Below are 12183 nucleotides of genomic sequence, written 5' to 3'. Positions count from 1 at the left end.
AGACGGGTGTGTATTTGTAACAGCCCTCCGCTTTATTGAAATACATCGGAGTCGGGTTAATATGAGTTCTCCACATCAGTGTGGCAGCCAGTTCCATACATTATTTTTGACCTTACACCTTAAATATTTTTGTGCAAAAAGGAATCTACATCACCTGTAGTGGGTTATCCTCAGTAAAACGCCCAAACCGTCCAAAAAAGGAGCAAGTAAAACAAACAAACCAAAAACAAAATGATTACATCTAGAACATGCAAAACTGTACAAATTATTACAAAGCAATCCTAGAAAAAAAAAAGTGTAATATGATATGAAAGAGCAAAAATAATATAGAAGGTACTGTAGATAAGACCTCACTGAAATGTAAAGGCGTTTGATTTTGTTTAGGCCTTCCTCCACAGAAAACTGCGGCACTTTGGCCATCGGATCACCTGCCACCCTTCGACTCACGCCGTCCGTCCCATAGGCCGACCTCGACACATTTCCTGAGATTTCCTTCCTCACTCCAGAACGTCTGGGATCAGTCAGTTTTTTAATTTTTTTTAAACATATCGACCGATGTTCAAACACCCCCCGCCCAAACAAAGTCTGCTTCCTTTACCTCCTACTGGACACCACTTGCAGGTGAAAAACAGAGAGCTGCACGCTTAAAAAGGTTCAGGGTGTTGGAAAATAAGCTTTGAGCTTCAAATCACAATAGAAAATAAAATCCATAAACAAAACACTTGGAATGAGGTACAGAGAGCTAATTTGTTGGATTTCAACAGGGGGAAGCAGCAGGAATGACCACTGAAGTATGTAATGTTTGATTCCCTTATATGGAGCTGATCCTGGCAGGCTTCAACTTGGACTCTGCAATGGGGAGGAAAGAGAAAATACTGTGTACAATAGGAATGTTTGTTCTAAGTTTATCCAAAAGAAAACTGTTCAGCTTTAAGAATGTGTGTTTTAAATAACAGAAAATGGTGTTTGATTTGTGTCTAATCCACACAGGTTACTGTCAGATTCTGCTCCATAAATTGTCAGATTTTGCTCCAAGAGTTGTTCCTTTTGTAAATGGGGTTCAAAACTGTCAAAAATAAATGGCAGAAACTGCTAAACAGATACAGTAAAATACAACCAACAAATCCCCCTAAAACCAAACCAGAGAGCAAGTTTAGAGCTCCAACCCAGTTAATATTAGCAAAACAATCAGAAATACATCGGAGTCAAGCGCTGGTTTAAGTGTTTACATTCCTTGTTTTAGTGTTCTGTTTCCATCAAGAGCTTTTAATTGACATTTTAGCACATTTTTAACAAGCAAAGGCTGTGACAAAAGAAAACATGTCACCAAAATGTCCCTCTTTTGTCCATTTTTGGTTAAATAGAGCTTATCCATCGGTAGAGGGGTCGACCTTTTCTCCATCCCGGTACCACGGCCCATCGGACGACCAGAGGAGCCTTAGGGATGAGGCGTTTTGCTGCGTAAAACCACCACCTCAGTGTACGAGAGCGTAGATACATGTGTAATAGCAGGTTGGTGAGAAATGCAAATTTTCCACTAGATAGTTTGAGCAGTAGTGTCAATCCATAAATGGGGGGTGGAGGAGAAAAACACAAAAACCAAAAACACAACACAACGTGTCAGACGTAGAATATAAAACTAACTCATAAAACTGATTAAAAAAAACAACAAAGTGGTTTAAAAATGGCTTTTTGTGTGAATAAAAACTCAAAATCACTCAAAACAAAAACCAGAAAACCAAATCAGGATTTCTTTGCTCATTCCCCGTGTAGTTCTCTATAGTATTTTCCTTATCATATATTACTCTACTTTGAACCTATGTACATCATCGCGATGGGAATCAGTGACTTGGTCAGTTTGGTTGCACAGCAAAGTGGAACGTCTAACGCTACGACGACGGAGGACGCCTCCCTGGATGAACCAATGAGGAAGAGAGTAAGTAGCACAGTAGGAAGTAGGAAGGTTTTTTGCAAATGCTCAAAATAACAATAATAATTAGAAAATATAAAGTCACTGCACTGAGTATCAGGAGAAAACTAAAACTCATTCCTTTTCTTTCTCACTTCCTTTTTTTTAAATATGCGACATTTTTCGCAACACCCAAAGAAAAAGTGACTGTGGGAAAACGTTTGCTTCATGTCGCGTGGAAGCAAACCTAACCTTCCCCATCTAAGATCGATAAATAAATTAAAATTGTCCCCCTGAAACCCGGCTGGTCCTATGTACAAATACAAATCATTTTCTCTCATCGATTATCCGCTTCTTATTTTTTTTCTGTTGCGTCGTAAAGTTTGGCGTCTCTATGCGAATCTCTAAAGAGGGAAGGAGGGGCTGGGTAGGGAAGAGTGTCAGTGTCTATTCTGGATAATCATAGCGCATCTCTCATTCACTCATTTGGGGGTTTCCCCTCGAAAAGGCCCAGAGTTGTAGTGTTTCCGTCCAATCAGGAAGCAACGTCCAGAGGCAGTTCATCAGGAGGAGGGAGCGGCAGATGGGAGGTGCAGTTCTCTGGGCAGTGGAGGTGAGAGGAGGGGGTGGTGTAGGGGCGAGGTTAGGGAGTCCTGTGCTGAATAGGGAGAGGGGAGCAGGGGGAGGGCTCATGTGTCCCAGCCCATCCGGTCTGTGCTCTCCAGGGACAAGGACTTGGTCTTGTGTGGGGACGCTGGGCTGGGGGGACTGCTGAAGGTGGAGCTGTTGGAGGCCGTGGAGTGACGGGGGGAGTCCGAGTCCTGGAGGGGAGGAGACAGAAAGAGAGAGAGGAGGAGTTAAAAACGTATAATAAAAAAATGACAGGAAGGAGGGCTAAGATTCAGATTCTGTCATCAAAATACACTTAAAAACACAAAACCTTACAAGTATTTGCTCTAGTTTCTGCTGCAAATATCTTAGTAAACATGAAATAGGACAAAATTAACTTGCAAGTTACTTTTCAGCAAAACATAGGAACTTGTTTTAAGTTCCTCAATATTCGCCCAATATTCCTTAATATTGATGAAAAAAACTAAGTAAAATAATCTTCCAGGGGAACTAGTATTTTTTCATCAATATTAAGAAAAAGTTAGTTTTGTCTTATTTCAACCGTGATGAGATATTTGCTCGAGGAACTAGACAACTTGGTGATATTTTGTGTTTTTGTGGTGTGAAAACTTTGGGTTTTTCTTATGACTTCTGAAAGTGGAGATGGTGCCCTGCAAAGTATTCACACCCCCTTCAACAATTCCTCACTTTGACACCCACAAACTTTAACTTTGAGATTTAGTACGACAGACCAACACAAAGAAGTGCACAACTGTGAACAATGTGCGTTTCAAAGGATTCATCACACCCAAAGTGGTGAGTTCAGCTACTCAACCCCATTTAGTCTAATACCCCAAAATAAAATCCAGTGAAACTGATCGCAGTCTACAGTGAACATGGAAGAAGATCCTCTGATCTAAAGCGACATATCAGCCTGAAAACACCATGAAACACGGCAATGGCACCATCATGCTGTGGGGATAGCTTTTTTTTCCCCCAGAGGTGACATGGAATGGAGGATGGAGGACCAGCCTGGGCAGAGCTTCACCTTCAAGCAGGAAACATGCAGCTAGAGCTTCTGTAGGATTACTTTAGTAATCGATTATTGTATCAATTTATCGATTAATCAGTTAAAATTGGGAAAAAAATGGACACATTCTACAGATTTTTCATTTAACCACATAAGCCTTTTTTATACATTAAAATATATTAAAAGATGCAAATAAAATAACTACTTCACTTTTTGAAATAAGAAAATAAAACATTTTATTGCAGTAACAGCATTCCTTTAGTGAATTTGAACTGGGTGAAATTAAAACTGTGCCACTTGGGGAAAACGTATTTACAAATCTTCTACAAAATTTCTTTTTGTAGAGTTCTGGTTCAATTACTGCTCTAAATATGTTAGGGGTTTTTGCAGCAAATGGCATTTTTTGTGCCTATACAGTTAACGATTAATCGATTACTAAATTAGTTGACGATTACTTCAATAATTGATTTATCATGACTAATCGTTTCAGACCATTCTAAAGCTGGTTGTTACAATGGTTTAGTAAAAGTCCAGACTTAATTTAGAGGTCATATTATTTCCCAGTTGTCTATTTGTACAAACTACACATCATTTTCTGTTCACAATAATGCCTTACAGTGTTGGTCTATCACAAACGTCCCAAGTTACCGTGACGATTACAACTCAGCATGATTCATTGATCTGCTGTGAGGGATGCAGTCCAGCACTTCACCAGCAAATCAACACCTCAACTGACCAGGAGGGATCAGCAGAAACCAAACATGCAGGCTGGAGCCGATGATGGAGGAGTGGAAGGTTTCCGATTCACCCTGAACTCATCACATACAGTCCGACTCGCAGGAGACCAATAAATTACTGCGACTGACTCTGAAAACGGGACGATTTGGGCCAAACAGGAAGTGTGGCGGCTTCAGCCCGAGTGCTGGGTTGAAGTGTGTGTGATTCCACTTCCTGTCCTCAGGTCAGCGATGCCATCCTTCTGATTCGTTCTGGTTTAAACCCCCTAAAACCCCACAGATCCTACTGTGACTGCAACACAACACACCGTGGAGCAGCTTGAAAACACTGCAGGAACTAAATCTTACCAAGTAGTTATGCTCTAGTTTCTACTGCAAATATCTTAATACGCTTCAATTAAGACAAAACTAATTTAAAAATGACTTTTCAATAAGAAATAGAAGCTTGTCTAAATTAAATAGTTATTAATTAAAAATTAATAGTTTCACTGGCAATTATTTAACTTCTAACAAAACATTTCTATGTGTTATAAGTGGAATAATCTGCCAATGGAACTCGTAATTTTTCAGAATTATTAATGAACTATTTACCTAAAACAAGCTTCTAGTTTTTGCTGAAAAGTTACTTTTTGTTCCGTTTTGTTTTAATTGAAGTGTGTTAAGATATTTTTAGTAAAAACTAGACAAAAATTCTTTGTAAGATTCTGTGTTTTTGCAGTGAAAGTGTCAGCCTTTGTGCTGTAATGTACCAAGAAAACGTGCAGCAGGATTTACCCAAAGCATGCAACCTCACTTCCAACCAGTCTACTTCACTTCCTTCATCTGGATTTTGCTCATTTAGCCAGTAAACACTGAGAAGATCCCAACTTATGCTTTGTTTTATCCTGGTTGGGAACATGAGCAGGCCACCAGGGGGCGGTATGGAGGCAGACATGCTGTGATTCAGCAATGAGAAGCAGCGTAGTCACAACAGAAGCCTGATGGTGCAGAGAGAGAGAGGGAGGGGAGGCGGCGTCGTTCCAGTGATAACACGCATATGTGTGTGTGTGTGTGTGTGTGTGTGTGTGTGTGTGTGTGTGTGTGTGTGTGTGTGTGTGTGTGTGTGTGTGTGTGTGTGTGTGTGTGTGTGAGATCAGCAACACGGTGCTCTCTCGCTTCTGTGTGTTTGTCGTTGCAGGTTGAACACATTACCTTCATCTTACTAAGCAGGGTCCTTAAAGCCCTTTTCAGATCGGGGGTCTTCTCCGACGGCGAGACCGCCTGCCACTGCAGAGGAGAGTTCACACTCAGCACCCAGACAACATGCTGGGGAGGGGGGGCAGGCATGGGGGGCAGGGTTCAGCTGGGTCAGGTCAGGGGGGCAACAAATGTGGCGAAATGGGAGGCGGAAACATCCAGGCTCATGAGGATGGGACAGCCAGGAGGGGAGACGCTGGCCGGCTACCATAGCAACAACCTCGTTATGATCGCAGAGAGGCTAAAACACCGGAGAGCTGGGATGAGGTGGGACGGCTGAAACAGCTGCTGGGATGACTGGGACTGATGGGAACCAGTCTGAGGGAATTCCTGGTTCAGCTAGGGGAACTTTCATGGTCTCAGTCTAGAACTACAGCGCCTAGCACAAGGATTCAGAAAAACCAGAGCTCCTTCACACCCGTCGCGTCACAGCCACAAACTTCACCAGATCCTAATGCCGCTTTGCTGAGAGGGCAAAGGAGCAGCATCATCAGGAAGTGGAGAGAAGAGGATGAGTGGTTTAAAAAGAAATGACAAGATAGAAATCTTCTCCGCCGGAAAACATGGTGGAAATCTTTACCAAAAATAAAAAATAAAAACAAAAAGAGGACTGATACATTATCTTCTATAGGATGTTGATGTTTGTGAAAAAATATTTAAAGAAAAAAAACAGCTTTCAATGTAGTGAGGAGAAAAATAATAATTATTATTTTGTCATTCTGCAGTGGAAATGTAATGCAGGATATATTCCATGCAAAATAATAAAAAAAAGGCTGAATCTCCATTTGTTGCATTACATATATATATATATATATATATATATATATATATATATACACACATACATACATACACACACACACACACACACTTATTTTTAATAAGTTGGATTCTGCAAATTATTTTTTGCCAAACGATTAAAAGCCACTGTGGAAGATCCACAGAGCCACAGTCTCCAGATCAGAAAAGTACACACCACCTTCAGTCCCTCCACTATTAGCAAGTCTGTGATTGTGGAAATTCACACAAAACCAACAGATTCAGATTCTTTTTGTGTGTCAACGCTCAATTATCAGTTTATTGCACATTTTCTGTAAAAATGTTCAAAACCACTGGCAGTGACTGCTAACTCCCACCTGCAGGTGGCAGTGTTTCTTACTCCTACCACACTGCTTCCCCAGCTGTACTTGACGGCAAACTGTTTAGTGATCTATATGTTGAGGAAAAATGTACCTAAATGTACCTATTAATGTAATTTTTGCACCACAAAATCATTTTGATAAAGAATCACAAAAACTATCATGACATCCTGGAGGTACCAATGCTTTCATACAAGGATTTGAAAGTCAAATATTTCACAAATTCCTCCAGCATTCCTCACTCCTCTGCTGATCCATCATGTAAATTGAACAGGATGGAGTTTGTGGTTGTGACAACATGTGAAAAAGCTCAACACAGTCGGCTGGTTTAGTCTCCATACAGACTCTAATGCTTCTGTGGAATGATTGTTTTGAATGGTTAGTTAAAGTAACTTCAGTCTTGAGGGGTCCAAACTGGAATGAGTCAGATGTTGTAGAACTGACCACACATGCAGCTGCATGTCGGGGTTCAGCCCGCCTACTGACCTCTCTGTCGAACTGGGAGAGCGGAGCATCGCCGCAGTCCATCCCCCCGCCAGAGGACAGGGAGCTCTCGGAGGGCGAGGTCATGGTCTGGCGTTTGGACCCGTAGCTTCCCCCGGACAGCTCCCTGCGCAGAGCGCTGCCGTTCTGAGACGACGAACCTGGACCCGGAGGAAAACATGTCAGCTAAAGGCACCAAACTGAGACCACATCTGGAAACGTCAGCCTCCAATACTCACGTATGCCCAGTCCACTGCTGGCGCTCATGGAGCGGCCCGGCTCCCCCCGGTTCTTGGTGATGGAGGGGATGCTGACGGAGCCGCTGAACCCCGCCCGGGTCTCCTGAACACGGACGTTCTGCTTTAAACGCAGCAAGTGGACAGGAGGGGGGAGGAGGGGGTGCAGTGTGAGGGAGGGGGCGGCAGTGAGTGCACAGCATGCTCAAGCTAAAACACACACACACATACACACACACACTGTGGTGGATCTGAACATAACAAGCTGACCTTCATTCCATCTGCAGCTACATAACATGGTGAAGGATGGAGCAGCTCCAGCAGTGCAGAAGTAGTTTTGTTTTTTTGGTCTAAGTGAGAACTAAACCGTGAAGAAGCTTCTACAGCAGGGGTGTCCAGAACTTTTTGTCACAGGGGCCATAAATAAATATTTTATAAAACTAAAATCTCCAACAACAAAAAAAGATAAATATGACTTAAAAGAAATTTGACTTACAAATTTAAAACTTGGAAATTAGGCCTCTGTTTCTTTAAGAAACTCCTGCTCTTTCTGAAACCTCGCCAATGTGGCTCATTTATTAACCCTTTAAAAATGCTTTAACAGAGTCACATTGAGAAGTAGCTGCTATAATGAGCTCAGAAGATGCTCAGTTCCACCAGGTAATGCTAACTGCTGCTGGCTAGTCTGTAGGAGTAAGTAAAACAGCCTCTGACAGGCTTTTAATTTAATTTAATGACATGTTTGATGTGCTTTTCCTGTGTGTTTTGTGAAGTGCTTTGTGATTTTATCTGTGAATAGTACTCTTCTAATAACATTTTTACGTACTTGAAGGATTTCTCAAACATGCATGAAAGAATCAAAGCAACACTACATGTATGCTTTTGATGAGGGAATAATAATATAACATGATGTAATGCTCAAAAAGGTCAACTTTACATAGCACTGTCTCCTTAATATGGTAATTAAAAGGAGATTTTGGTGCTCTAGATGTGGTCTCAGTTACCATGACAATAAAAACAAAGCATAAATCTTTGAAAAGATGCTCACTTTGTGCGCCATCTAACATTTTTGCACAATTTTGATTTAAAAATGGCAGTTTTGTCCTAATTTAATTTTTAATAGTGAGAAGGAGAAGGCTGAAGAAAATAAATAAATAAATAAATTTTAAAAATCAGTCCGGATGTCACAACATTGAACACTCTTGCCCTGCGGTGTGTTTCCCTGTGGTCGGTGTGTGTGCTCGTACCATAGGGAGATCTTTCAGGATCTGGATTCCATCTCCTGGTCCCATGTGGGCCACATGGTTGAAGTTGGTGGGGTTGGAGATCAGCTTGTTCCTCATTTCTGGATCTCGCAGCATGTCTCTGTAACCGTGACGACACAGGAACAAAGGTGAGCGAACAGGACCCGGAAACAGCAGACGCACAGATCAGAACCAGGGCCGGCACCGGGCACTACCTCCTCTGCTGCAGCCGCTCCTCCTCTGGTATCCTGAAGGAGAAGCGCCGCTTGTTGTTTATGTTGCGCACCATCTGCTTCCTGCTGTTGTCTGACGTCTCCGGGACGACCAGCTCATCCCCCTCTGAAACACCAAAGCAGGAGTCTTCCTCACTTCTAGCCAACCACTGAGACACGAACACCTTCATCTCCTCTCATTCACTTCAGTTTAAGTATTCACACCCCTAAAACTTTAAAGTCCTACTGGGTTTTATGTGATGTTCACTTCCTGGTTTTTAACTTTATCTTCATGAAAACTGAAAATCATGTTGCTCATACGCATCAAACCGTCCAGAGTCAAAACTTTACACAATCAAACACAAAGAGTGAAAACTTTCCTGTTAGTTTTACCTGCTCAATAATAAACTGCATTTTTATGAAATCTCTATATCTTAAAATATTAAAGATGAAAAACATAAAAAGGGGTTTGACCGTTGTCTTGTTAAAAAAAGAAAAAATTAATTTCCAGATTTTTTCTGCCATTGATTGATTTCTATTTTGTTGGCCAAATAGCAAAACTGAGGCCTTTACAGAAATGTATTAAGATTAAATTACACAAAGCTAGACTAATTATTTGACCATCAATAGCAATCAGTTATGTTGTAATTTATTTAGGGGTATCGGAGTAAAGGGAGCCGATTTTTATTTGCCAAAAAATAGGAACCAACACATAATTTTATTTAAGTGATAAATCCTAGTAAAATAGTTGTTTGTGATTCAAAGGTGACTAAATATGGAATACTGTGAGATATCAATCTTTTCCAAGGAATTTTACTCCAAGATGCTTTCTTGTTAGTAGGAAGAGTTTAGGTCAACGCAGAAAGCGCTCTTACCAGCCATCTTGTTTCTAAAGTAGATCAGGCGCACCGTTTCCAGGCCCAGCAGGTTCAGAGATCCATCAACATTCAGAGGTCGCACCTACAGCAGCAGCAGAAGAGAAACCTGTCGTCATTAACACTGAGACGGTGATGAACATTATTCTCTCTCCACCAGATGGCGCCCCAGAGACACAGACCTTCTTCAGAGGAATGGTCTGGATCCACTCCATGGTATTCACATCAAACACATCCACGGCGTTCTCACTGTACACCGACAGGTAGGGGGCGTTGTAGCCTGGACATAAGAACACAGAGCTACAGGAATCAGGTTTTCCTTTTTTTTTTTTTTATCTTTTTGTGTGTGTTTGAACCCGGTCCAACTCACAGGCGGCGCTGGGATGAGCCGGCCACATGAGCTCCTGCTGCCGTGACCTCCGACCCTGAGAGTCTACATAGACCCCGATGGAGCTGAAGCACAGCAGCAGCTCCTTGCTGGAGATCTCCACGGCGCACAGCGCGCTCAGGCCCTGCTGCGGGATGAAGGCCAAGGTGTGGTCCTCATGGTGCAGCAGGCTGACCGGGGACACGTCGCCATGGACACTGCGGACGGCATTGGGTTACTTTGATGGATTCAACACATGTGTGTGTGTGTGTGTGTGTGTGTGTGTATGTGTGTGATGAACTGTAATCCAAAAGAAGGAAACCTGTAGCGTGTGAAGCCGGACTGGTAGCCCACGTAAAGACGCTCGCTGAGCAGCCCCATCCACTGGACGGGCCCCGGGGCCTGCAGCTCCCGCAGCACTCGGTGGCGAGATTTCCCCTTATTCACCTGCAGGAAGGGAAAGTCTTTAATTTCACATGAGCTCAGGGTCAAAATAAACCTGATGATGTCACTGCATGACCCATAGCATTAGCTAATTAGCACAGGCGCTAGCAGAAATACTTCCAGAGATGGCATTTTTATTTCTATTTTTTTTGTTTTATTTTGTATTTTATTATAATTGTAAAAATACTATCTGATTTAGAGGGAACACAAGAATTAAAGATAAAAAAAAAGGTTTAACCTCATTTTGCTAGACTGACTCTTTAAAAAAATAAAACAAATCAAGTAAATATATGTGCCTGTGTACAATAATCAAACGTGAGGAAAGAGAGTAATAAATTAGTGCTTCTCGTGATCACATGGGTTCACTGTTGTATAGTTTGATAACATGTTTAGTAAATCTCATTAAAGATGTGATCAGGGCATCTGCAGCCTTCAGCAAATCAATGTAAGAGTTTTTAAGACCTTAATGCTACCTTGAATACAATTTAAGACTGAAAACACTATAAGGGAATAGTTGGTTCATTACAATCAAGAATAGCAAAAACTGGGAACCTGGCATTATGCCCATAATAAACACATAAAAAAAGCTTGCTAGCTAGCTAGGAAGGGTATATTAGCAGCTAGTTAGCAGTAGCCTCAACCACCTTGAGCCAGAATGTAATGAAGATGGTCACATGTCTCAAACTTTTGCCTGGCTGAATTGTCCAATGAAAAAATACTACGTCAAATAGTCCTGCCACAACAAAATATAAGACCTCCATTAATGTATTTAAGGCCAACTTACATTTTTTTTATGTATCAAAGCCATTTTATGGCCTTAATTTTAGATATGAATTTAAGACTTTCTAAGGATGATCAGACCCTGGTAATTATTATAAAAGTAAACGTCTTGTTATGTCAATGTTGAGTCCACCAGAGGGCACATCCACGGCATAATTACCTTACAGTCCCATGAATTCAATACACAATTTTATACTGCATAATAACCTTTGGACTAAATTATGACAATTATTATCCATTAAGAGAATTATAACATTATCTAGGAAAATAGGTCCTGCCATGCGGATCGTCCAGAGCCAGTCCGACTCCTCCTCACCTCGTAGCAGATGACTTTACTCTTCATGGCCACACAGAGGCAGGTGAGGGAGCCGTTCCGGACCGGCCCCGACACCAGACTCTGGCAGTTTTTCGTTTCGGCCAGCTTGTTGGATTCGGTCTCGCGGCCGTCCAGCGCCTGGGTGGGTATGAGGCGGACGTGGCGGTTCCGCCCCGAGATGACGGCCAGCAGCTGCTCCTGGGGAATCAGGTCGATCTGGTAGACCTTCTTGTTGTCTCCCACACGGATTATTTCTACAAAAAGAGTTATGTCCATTATGGATTAAATTTAAGACCTGTAACACAGGTCTTAAATAAATATATATTTATGGAGGAAGAAATGTTTCCAGTTGTTAGATTAACTACAGAAAATGTCACATTCTTACTTCAGAACTTCAGAAAACAGAATGATCGCCATCTGAGGCTCTATTTTGCTGTGGTACTATGCTCTGCTCCTTTTCCTCAATCTCCTCCTCCTCTGTATTTCCCTCAACAGTAACAGTTGCGTTGAAATAAAATTCTTCAGTATGTAGGAGTTTTGACTGACCACCTTGTTTGAGTCGCAGC

General features: G+C 41.9%; 1 protein-coding gene across 6 annotated transcripts in view; it reads right to left on the bottom strand.

Moving 5' to 3' along the window:
• Window positions 1-9: 9 nt before the first annotated feature.
• Window positions 10-12183, bottom strand: part of cdc42bpab (CDC42 binding protein kinase alpha (DMPK-like) b) — an 81504-nt gene continuing 69330 nt past the window's right edge. For 2 of the 6 annotated variants that reach the window (XM_088001873.1, XM_088001870.1), the window contains 11 exons: window positions 11618-11871; window positions 10400-10524; window positions 10081-10295; window positions 9893-9990; window positions 9711-9795; window positions 8839-8962; window positions 8627-8744; window positions 7383-7503; window positions 7147-7304; window positions 5477-5551; window positions 10-2730 (listed from right to left, as the gene is read on the bottom strand). In XM_088001873.1, the coding sequence (XP_087857999.1) occupies window positions 2599-2730; window positions 5477-5551; window positions 7147-7304; window positions 7383-7503; window positions 8627-8744; window positions 8839-8962; window positions 9711-9795; window positions 9893-9990; window positions 10081-10295; window positions 10400-10524; window positions 11618-11871 (1505 nt within the window). In that variant the 3' untranslated portion in view covers window positions 10-2598. The remainder of the gene's footprint in view (window positions 2731-5476; window positions 5552-7146; window positions 7305-7382; window positions 7504-8626; window positions 8745-8838; window positions 8963-9710; window positions 9796-9892; window positions 9991-10080; window positions 10296-10399; window positions 10525-11617; window positions 11872-12183) is intronic. The other 4 variants (XM_088001872.1, XM_088001871.1, XM_088001874.1 and 1 more) reach the window with 4 other exon arrangements.

This window comes from Poecilia mexicana, unplaced genomic scaffold (genome assembly GCF_051168715.1).
Source record: "Poecilia mexicana isolate PSO_F unplaced genomic scaffold, ASM5116871v1 scaffold_21, whole genome shotgun sequence".
NCBI classification, from domain to species: Eukaryota; Metazoa; Chordata; class Actinopteri; order Cyprinodontiformes; family Poeciliidae; genus Poecilia; species Poecilia mexicana.
The sequence above is the reverse complement of the archived record's forward strand: the minus strand, read 5'-3'. Positions and strand labels throughout refer to the sequence as shown.